This window comes from Xiphias gladius, chromosome 2 (assembly GCF_016859285.1).
Source record: "Xiphias gladius isolate SHS-SW01 ecotype Sanya breed wild chromosome 2, ASM1685928v1, whole genome shotgun sequence".
Lineage (NCBI taxonomy): Eukaryota > Metazoa > Chordata > Actinopteri > Istiophoriformes > Xiphiidae > Xiphias > Xiphias gladius.
In genome coordinates, this window is record NC_053401.1 from 16,712,754 (window position 1) to 16,723,141 (window position 10,388).

General features: G+C 37.1%; 1 protein-coding gene across 2 annotated transcripts; it reads right to left on the reverse strand.

The window, feature by feature from the left end:
- Positions 1–1,508: 1,508 nt before the first annotated feature.
- LOC120798858 (HMG box-containing protein 1-like) lies at positions 1,509–9,841 on the reverse strand. 2 transcript variants are annotated; one of them, XM_040143638.1, is made up of 14 exons: positions 9,783–9,841; positions 8,571–8,675; positions 7,825–7,932; positions 7,461–7,671; positions 6,563–6,689; positions 6,223–6,334; positions 5,903–6,012; positions 5,428–5,584; positions 5,193–5,337; positions 4,888–5,006; positions 4,484–4,667; positions 4,255–4,396; positions 4,030–4,133; positions 1,538–1,552 (listed from the first exon to the last, which is right to left on the reverse strand). In XM_040143638.1, exons 2-13 carry the CDS (start codon positions 8,659–8,661, stop codon positions 4,050–4,052), a joined length of 1,590 nt encoding a protein of 529 aa, XP_039999572.1. In that variant the 5' UTR covers positions 8,662–8,675; positions 9,783–9,841; the 3' UTR covers positions 1,538–1,552; positions 4,030–4,049. The 2 variants fall into 2 exon arrangements, with proteins under 2 accessions (XP_039999563.1, XP_039999572.1); XM_040143629.1 differs by having other exon boundaries at positions 1,509–4,133.
- Positions 9,842–10,388: the final 547 nt, after the last annotated feature.

A 10,388-nucleotide genomic window follows, 5' to 3' on the forward strand; every position in this document is an offset into this window, starting at 1 on the left:
AAAAGCATAACATAACATAAATAAATATTAATAAAAGTTCCCATTGGCGAACAGGCAAAACTTAGAAAATTAAAGCAAGAAAATTTGAAAATACAAATCAATATAAATGAAATACAATTGAAAGTAGAACCATAAAATGACCATATGATGAATGGTGCAAGAAATTACATTTTCACTAAACCGTTTTCATACAAAATATTTTATGCACTAACCAGCTGATTCTGGGGCTCTAACTACCACATACCCTTATTTAGAATAGTGTTTTAATAACCAAAATCTCTTGTCTTGTTGCCACTGGTTCCGTGATCTCTGGTACCCTGTGCCTTCTATAATTCATGTTATTGTACTTTCAATCTGTTTTGATACAACAACTGTGTGACTAATATGCCAAAATAATAATGTCAGATTTTTATCTATTTTCTTAAGGGGGATCAGTATCTTGTTGTGCTTGTTAGCTTTGTTTGTAAAAGTCAGAGAGGAGATGGAAAAATGTCATCAAACTGAGATGTTTTGTATAAAATGCATTGTATAATAATGAATTCTAATGTTTTCATAGTGGACAGAATATATCACAACCTCTCAGACCACTCTTTGTAGCAGAATAATAAATCAATATAATCAACTACAGGAAAATCATTACATAATTAATCTGAGACAGCAGTCATATTTTTGCAAACATTCAGAATTTAGACAATGAGAGAAACGAGTGGAAAGAAAGACAAACAACTGAACTTATATTTTGAGAGATTTTCGATTCTGATAAACCTCGATAGCACAGACTGAAAATGAAATTCAGAAACTGAGAGCTGTTACTTTAAATCCCTGCAGTTCCTTCTGCACCCCTGTGCCACTTGCCTTGACTGTTTTCACTTTTGAGAAGTCCAAATGTTTTCGTTGTGTCAGACTAAATATATCAACCTCTGAATCACTTTCAAACAATTTTGCATCTCTACCATTTCGGTTGAACTCATCTTGCGATGCAAAATCACAGAGGTGACTGCAATTAAACCAGAGAGTGATTCAAATCAGATCTGTAATTTTTCTGAACTCTTTCTGTGTAAATATCCCTGAATACTCAAACGGCCAAATTACTTTATGTTTATATTGTACCTCTATATATTTTCTATTTTACTATAAAAGGTGATTTTCTAGTCATTTACACATATATAACTGTTTGGATTCTATTTGATAATTCTAGCCTGGAAATATTGATCATGTTTATTGTTTTAATGTAATGTTATCTCTTTTATCCATGTGATTAAGTAGCAACTTAATGTCTATACGTTTATCTCCAGATATAAACTGGTGCCGTATGTATACAGCAACAAGCTGAAGCAACAAAATTAAAGATTTGTTTCAAACCTTGTTTATGTTTTAAACATGTCTCTTCTTCTGGGAGGGAAAAAAAAATGTTCTTGTTTAGACCAACGATTATCTTTTAATTTTCTAAAACAGTCTGAAACAGGTAAAGACAGGAAAAATTGGATTCAATTTTTATCATGCTTTTATTTATACTATAATACATTGTATTGCATTGTCTCCCCTGATGGACCTGTACATGACATGACAGTAAAGACAAACAAAAGTCAAATAATCAATGCACAACAATTAAAGGTTAACAAAGATGAAGTCAAAACCAAAAATATATATTTCTATATAATCATATTAATATTTGTCATTACACATTATACTGTAGCAGTCACATAAGATAAAGTGTATATAGTGCATTAAGAACAAATGTCGATATGCAGTGAGAGTATGAGTGCCCATCTTGGAAGCATTTAAATGTTTTTTTTTTTTCTATATCTGTTAAAGTTTAACTTTTTCAAGCATTTAAACCCCAAGCAGATTCCTGCTTTCACACTCCGCATGGATACAACTCTACATGAAGGTACAAGTACTTTAATCCAAACACACTTCTAAAGGCTCAAATGCATGGGTTTGCATGCCTTTCCTCTATATTTTAGGTTTACTGAGACTAGGTTTTTATTAAAGATAATATTTTTACTCAACATTTTTTGCATTGCAATATTGCTAACAGATGTTGCCTTTAGCCAAATCTCTGTCCCCTTCAAAAATGTTCAAACAAAGTAGGTGGTTAGAAATCAGCCGTGAAGCTGTGGGTTTGGGTCTAATCCCAATGTCCAATTCTCAGTAAATCCTTGAGGGCCCAGGGCTGTCTCATTGTATGATCAGTATATTTTGTCTGTCTTTGCCTATGAGAGATTAAAAACTCTCACAAAGACTGAATTGCTGATTCCCAGTTGCATGTTAACAGATTCAAAGAGATGAGAAAAACCATCTGTAGCATTTCTGACCGAAAAAATCTAAAACATCCTGATTAAAATACAACACAAAATTATGGATTGTTTTCTGATTGCTGATAATCTTGAATGGCTAGTGCAGCCCACATTTTTGGCAATGAGTTCCACCAACTCTTCACAGTAGCTGTTGATCAGTGACCTTATCAGCTTGGAAGAATTTTATACCACGCTTTTTATCTCATATGTTTTTTCCCATTCCATTTGTCAAAAAACAAAGTAAAGCCACCAAAACTCATTGGTGTTTTTCTAACAAACCCTGAAAAAATTAACTATATTAGTTAACTTGTAGGTCAAAATTCCTTAAATAAAGCTTTGAGTAACACAAACCCTCTTCAACCCTCACATGTATTTATGTTTCTTTGATTATACGCAAAGATGCTTTGATTGAACACATCTAAAAATGTTATTATGGCACACAGAGATGTTACAATCAAAAGCAAAAACATATTATTTGAAATACTACATTGAGGGTGTCTTTTCTATTGCCCCCTATAGCTGCTGGGAATCCAGTGTCTTGCTAAAAGACACTTCAGCAGTGTAGATGAAAACTGACAAATCAAAGTCATGTGCATATGTTATGCTGCTGCTATAATGGCAATTTACTATAATGTGAATTCATATCCTTTGTGACAATACTTAATTACCATAAATTCTCAAATAAAAGCCCCTACAAATAAAGCCTGAAGGCGGGGGGGGGGGGGGTATTATTAGTACTACAATGGCTATTGCGGTAAATTTATCATAATCAACATTTTCACAGTATTCATACCATCAGTACAATGCATTTTGCTTGCACTTTCTAGAGCAACTGTCAGGGAGACTCAAAATTAACTCCTTTATCAAAAGTAAAGCCTTCTACAAAAGTAAAGGGATTCTACCTCCTTAATTGCTGGAAATGTTTTCCTGTTAAAAACAAAAACAAATCAGATGTAGATGGAGCCTTCTTACTAAAATAAAATAAATATTAAAAATGGATAAAATTAGACATAAACTGTCTAAAGTAAAAGGCCTGATTCTTTCTTAATTTGAGGTAAATAAAAACCTGGGCCCCTATTCGAGAATTTACGGTGTACACACATTGTTTTATAACTATTTTTTTATAACTAATTTTACATGATGAATTACATGAAGGCAAAGTTAAAATATGTAGTCTTGTGAAATACACTGAGTGCAAATACAATACAGGCAAGAAAATACTTTGTATATTTCTTTATATATAAAATATAATTTGGGGAAAATACGGAATCTCTACTTTACCTAAAAAGCTACAGCACCCCAGCTTCCACCTGTTTCAAGCATATGGTGAAGACTTAAAAAAGATCAGACTTTTTTTTTTTATTCTCATATTGCTGTAAATTCATGGAGTTCCAGTCGTAGCTAAAACCCTGTAGATCTGCGTGTTAATTTTGTTTGGAAATATGTCCTCTCTGGAGGGAGGTGTTACATTACATTTGATACCTTGTTATAATTACCATAGACATATAAGGATTTATTCCTCTTAAAAATCAGCACATTTTAAAAGCAAGCGAGAGGGATGTGACACTTTTGAAAGTAGGTCAATGTGTTTACCAAGAGCAGAAACTGCTGGTTGTTTTTACTGTTACAAGGATGTGTGAAAATATTTAAAAACACTGAATTAAATCTTCACTTTGGGAGATCAAGGCAAGTCTGTTGTAGACAAAATTGAAGCAAAGTATTAGGTTACCCATTGTTCTCTTTTCTTCATCACTTCTTCACATGTGTATGTGTGTGTTTGTCTCCTACAGGCTCTGTCAGCTGTCCTGTTTTCTTCTCTGTAGCCTTAATTTCCTTGACAACCCCATTAGGCAAAGAGGACAAATTAGACAGCAGTACAATGCACTGGCTTAAGAAATGTGTGTGTGAATGTGTGCGTGCGCGCGCCCGAGTGTGTGTGTGTGTGTATCCTTACAGAGTTCGTCCGTTTGCGTTTCCAGCAGTCTGGGTTGAGTCTTTTCTGTTCATCAGCAAGGGCTTTGGCCTGTAAGGTGAATGCCCGTCGCTCCTCACTTCGCATTTTCTTCCAGTGTTCACCAAGGAGGACGCTGATTGCTCTACAACACACACACCACATACATTAGCATTTAACAAACACAAATACACAATACAGCTTCTCAATACACATCACAGAGCACACCTACCTGTTATCCTTGCCTGGGTACATCTGTGTGTACTCCACCCTGAACTTCTTGGCAAACAGCATGAAGGCGTTCATTGGCCTCTTGCACTTACTGGGTGTGGTGTTACTACCTCCCCGTGCACTGGCATGCTGGCTCTTGGTTGTCTTTTGATGAGGAGAGCCAGAGTGGCTGGGACTGTGGGCATCTGTGGGTTTTAAACAGATTCAAATAAAGCTCAAAGTATTTTAAAAATCCCTTCAAAACCCTGACCTGACAGTCAACACTTATTACATTGTTGTTGACTGGCTCGCTTTTAATACAGTGTATTTTTCAAACTGGAAAAAATTGCCTATTCTTAATATTTCTGCTAATTCACACTGTATATTATCTCTAAATTTAGGAGATTTGAAGCACAGTACCAGTACCTTGTAATGTGTCTCTGTCTGGAGAAACAGCTCCGCTGCTGGACTGAGAGGCCCGCCGCTGTCTGGCCATACTGCTCAGCATGTAAACGGCAGAGGAGTCCAGAGGAGTAAAATCATAACTGAGAAAGAGTCAGACATAAATAGAGGTCTTTCACACACAATTATCAATCCGGTGATCGGCCTTTTTGCTACTTTAGGTTTTGAACAGCATACGGCATTTAACACTGAATCATCTTCAGTTAAAAATCTATGTGCATTATTTGTTTACTGGTAGTGAAGAATTATACTGTAAATGTCTATTTTACCTCCTAAAGGTGTCAAATACCAGTGAGTCATCCGTGTGTTTGGCATCTCTGTGTCCTGGAGGCAGGCACACATCTCCTACCTCCATTTCATAGCATGGTATTCCATAATGCACCACAGTCAAGCTTGGGTAGAAGGATGACCACCCTGACAGGAGGAGGGACAGAGAATGTGTAAATAAGTCACTATAATAATGCTGTTTAATCAGTTTCAGTGTTGTCACATCATCACTCCTACCTTTGTTTTTCACATAGAAGGGGTGGTCAAGTTGGCACCTGGCAGTCATGGGGGCATGTCCAAATGCACCAGGGTCAAAGGTCAGGTGTAGGATAGCCTGACCAGACAGCACAATCTCTGAATGTTCCACCAGCTGCAGACCCTCAGAGCCATAACTCTGTAAAAAGCAAGCAGAGTTTTTATACATATTTTTTTTGCCTTTTTTTCCTCAATCTTTTCTGTTAATCTCTGATATATAACCACTGTATGAACTGAACAGCTAAGTTTTTCTTCTACTTAAATCACACAGAATGCTGGGTGTTCTATTGTTAAAAATATAACACATTAACACAGCACTAAACTGAAAAAAGAATAGAGCTCTGGGGGTTGCAGTACAGGACCACTAGGAATATTAAAGATGCCAAATCAAAAAGTACACTGTGAGCTCAAAGGCCTGGCAATCTAAGTGTGGCCATAAGCTTCTTGTATAAATTACCTTCACATATCTTGACTGTTCCTCATCACTAGAGCCATCCTCAGCAAAATCCAACTCCTCAGCATCCTGCCACTCCACATTATAGCTGTTGTGGAAACGCAGGTGAGTGCCTGATGACAGAGAAGAGCAGCTTTCCATCACATTTTTGACACACATATAAACCACAGATGATATAAAACCAGAACAAAGGGGTTCTTGTACATGTTGACTAAACAGAAAGTTAAAAAAGGACACTGATTCATTCATCTTTTTGCCTTTTTTTGGTGTTTTTTAAATCTTTTTTTCACTGTATTCATGTGTGTTTGTCTGTGTTTTTCTACCTTTAATGAAACAGTGCCAGGCGGTGGGTGGCCAGGAGAAGCTCCAGCCCATGTCTTCATCATCAGAGACAGAGGATCTGGTTGACACTGCAGAGCCACATTCACTGTTTGTCTGTGGAAATAGGAAGGAGAAGCATCATAAGGACAAAACTGCCCCCATGCACACTGTGAGCCACATAGAACCAAGTGTTTCAAACTCTAATAAAATAATTACAGGTGGAAGCAGTGGTGTAAGTGTTAATTTTTAAAAAGCAGATTGTTCTTGAGATATTGTTTTTGTACAAGTGACAGTGAGTGATGATGAAACAAAGAATAAGAAGCAGGTAAACATTAGCTCTACCCTACTGCGTTGATGCTGCCTTCCATGACCTATTGGGGGTGACAAGGTGCTCCTGGGGAGAGGACGAGGAGGCCTGGCATAGGAATGTAGATCACTGCTGGTGTTGGAGATGCAGACTAAAGAGGGGCTGAAAATGACATCGACTCACACATTGGATGGTAAAAGAATCCCCTGACTTCGTGTAACTAATATAGGACAGAATACACAAGATAATTTACAGGATTGGTTAAATATGGCAAATTTGGCAGATGTGTTTAATGTTTAGTTCTTGTAATATTGACACTTGTAGTCCATATCTAATGTTGCTGCCATTTTAACTTAATGTCCCAGTATTGTCTCTGGGAATTGGGGGGTTTCAGTGAATTAGGGAATAGTCTACATTCCACAATTACAAACAAAAAACATGTGGTGAATTTTAAAGCCTGCTTCTGACAATCAAAATTTTTTAAATTTAACTGTCAAAAATAAAGGGATTTGTAAATCACCAGAATTGTATTTCTGTCATTGAGGGGAAAGTTATAAAACAACACTGTAGAGAGAGAAATTTTACAGAACACACATTTTAAGTGTTCAATTAATTACAAAAATGTGGAAAATGATAAATTTACAAACTTTTGTTATTTGTTTTGTCAAACTTATTTTAAGGGGCTGGGGTTGCACTGTGGAAATGTGGACTTTTGACCGCAGTTTTCTAAAATCCTGGGTACAGCCCTACTGGTTCTTTAAGACCTGTAACATGGTTGGGGAGAACCAATACAATGATACATAGTACAATACAATCACTTAAAAAGAAAAGGCTTTCCAATAGAGGTGAGTTTTAAGATGTGATTTAATATTCATACCTTACATAAGACTCACTATTTAGTGCATGGAGATGCACAAAGTGCACCTATAGTACCTGCTGTGAGGAGACTCCTGTAGCAGTGGGCTCTGAGGCCCAGTGGCGATGTGGGCCAGCTGTGTCAGCCAGCGTGTGTCAGGCGGTTGTGGTCTGTGTGCCTCTGCATACGCATGTAGCTCCTGGTGTGACACACCCATCTCCACCTGGTAAACAGGTGGTGCTGTTGGCTCCGCCTTCTCCTGGACCTCCTCTAGATCTGGCAGGTCATCTGGTAGGAGAAAACAAACACCAGGTGAAAAGTATGGTGCAGGAATTGAATCTATTATTTGAAAAAAAAAAAGAGAAACACTTGAGCCCACATGCATTGTGTAACAGTTCCATTAGCTGTGTTGAACCTGGTGTATGCTCGTGTCTTATGTACCATATTCCATGTAACTGACACTTGTGGCGAAGCCAGGTGAGGAGGGGAAGTGTTCTGCACAGAGGAGCAAGTCATGTGATTGGTCTTCATCTGCATCCATCATCACTCCTGAAGGTGAAAACATATAAACAGGAGATCACTGTATAGGAAGCACACAAGTCAATTAAAATTAGTATATTATTCAAAAATTGGTGTGTTTTACAGGTGTATTCCCAATCTATGATTCTTATTAACATTATTATTATTGTTATTATTACAATATTATCACTTATAATTTTAAATGTTTTATTAATTATTAATAAATAAGAATAATTATGCTCGCAAACAACACGTTTCGCAATTTCAGAGATTAGTATTGCAATCGGTTGGTAGTTAAAGGGGAACTCCACAAATTTTACTCCCAAAGTTTGAAAAAATAAACCTAATTAAGTCATATCATGGTTATTTCAGCCTGGGCCAACTAAACAGAAATCGAAAGCCTGTGTTACAAACTGGAGATGTTGTCCAGGCAGGAAGGGTCTATCAAAAGAGGCTTCAGAGTGGTTTAGGATCCAGTTTTTTTTAAATCTATTCTCATACTAGGGATTAGAAGTCTGAATATCTCAGTTTCTGCTGCTCTGATTTTAACCATCCTTTTTTGTCGTTCTCTTTTGAGTCCCCAAATTTTATGAAAGTGCAAAATATAAATCACTGGAGTAGCCTATTAAGAGATTTATCTCAGTAACAATGCAGTATAGATGCATCACCTGTGTGTTCCGCCTGAGGCTCGGGCTCCCGGACCTTGTGATTTTTGGGGTCGCTGGACAGCACAGCTGGGGGCACCACCTCCCACACCATGATGTCCACAGTCACTGACACATGTACAGAGTTGAATTATACACTGTATCTATATACTTGAATTACTTGAATATTTTAAACTATATGACCAACAGGTAAGGTTAATCCTCACATAAATGCCATAGTCCAAAATCCCCATTAGTCAAGCACCCACCAACACCCACACACACACACACACACACACACATAAAGAGAGGGAGAGAGAGAGAGAGAGAGCGACAGAGACAGAGATAATCATTTACTGAGCTGTAATGTATAGGCTATAAATAGCTGGGGTGACATCAGGAGACACAGAGTGACAGAGTAACTCTGGGCTGGCGGCCATTAACTAAAAAACGCGGCTAAGTTTAGACACATTCTCAAAACTCCACTATATTCACCAGTTTGGTATTTAATCTAGGGATATGGATATAATTGTAAACAACGCCATGAAATGGTCGGTTTTTAACACGTAAACACGATAAGAACATGTTTCAGTCTTATCTATTTCACAATGTCCTCGTCATGTGACTCCCTCTTGTTTATAAACTTTGAGATCCGGCACGCATGCGCATGTAAAGCCCATTCATTCAATAGAAAAGGGCAGCGATAATACGTTGGAAGTAAGTATTTCAAAATGAGTAAAAAGCACGAAATTAACCATCCATTAAATTACAGTTGTGACATAATCATCTGATATTAAATGATGTTTGTCTCAACGTTTTTACGCTTTGTAAAACTTAGGATGAATCAGTGTTATTTGTTGTCAGGAAACAAAAGTGCCGTTGAAATAATGAAGTTACATCGACGAAAACTAGTACAAGTCTTATTTTCTGTATTGTAACGGATAAATGAACTATATTAATGAGATTCGGAGTATGAAAAAGGATTATATACATTAAAACGGACGAGCGAGGTTGTTGCGCAAAGGCAGTTCCAACAAAACACCTAGCTAACGTCAACAATGAAAGCTTTATGGGGCGAGAAGCGAAACTGCATTTCCGACAAAAATAAACGTTGTCAACTTCACATTATTATTCGTTTGCCAGGTTCAAAGAAAAATCATTCAACTGGTGTAACCGCTTATCAAATTCAACGTTTTAAAACCCATAAATGATTTCAATGAACTTTCCTTAACTCACCAAAACAGTCGCCTTGTACGGGAAAGGGGGCAGGTATAAACTCAATTTCCCCAGCGGTCCTATTGGCCAGACGTGATGTCAATCTATAGGTTCTCTCATCCTTATTGCTCAGTTCAGTGCAGGCGCTTCTCTTCATTATCATCACCACGACAATAAAACACTGGGTGGGTTACAGTGATGAAAGCTGGCTAAAGCAAAAGTACCACAAGTGACAATTACGAAAACATTTAATCCCATGTTTAATAAACATATGTACTTTTCAAAATAACCAGAATAAGACTGTGATACTAACAGATGGGAAGAAAATATTAACCCCATACTTCAGAATGTGGTAAGATCATGTAATATCAATTTAAAGAACTGAAATGCTCATAACACAATATTCAAATCTGAGCAAAGGCAAATCAAAGACTAAGAGTATGTATAGCATATAATTCTGCATGTTAGTGTTGATGTGTTGTGAGATTGCAAACAATGTACAATAAAATAAGGCAATGCATGTCTTAAATCAAAGAGGATGCAGGTATGCATGTTGACATTTGCAGCAGTAAATAGCCTTCAGCTAAGTTGTGATGTGTCCAGTGTAACTAGTGTAGTTTATGAGAT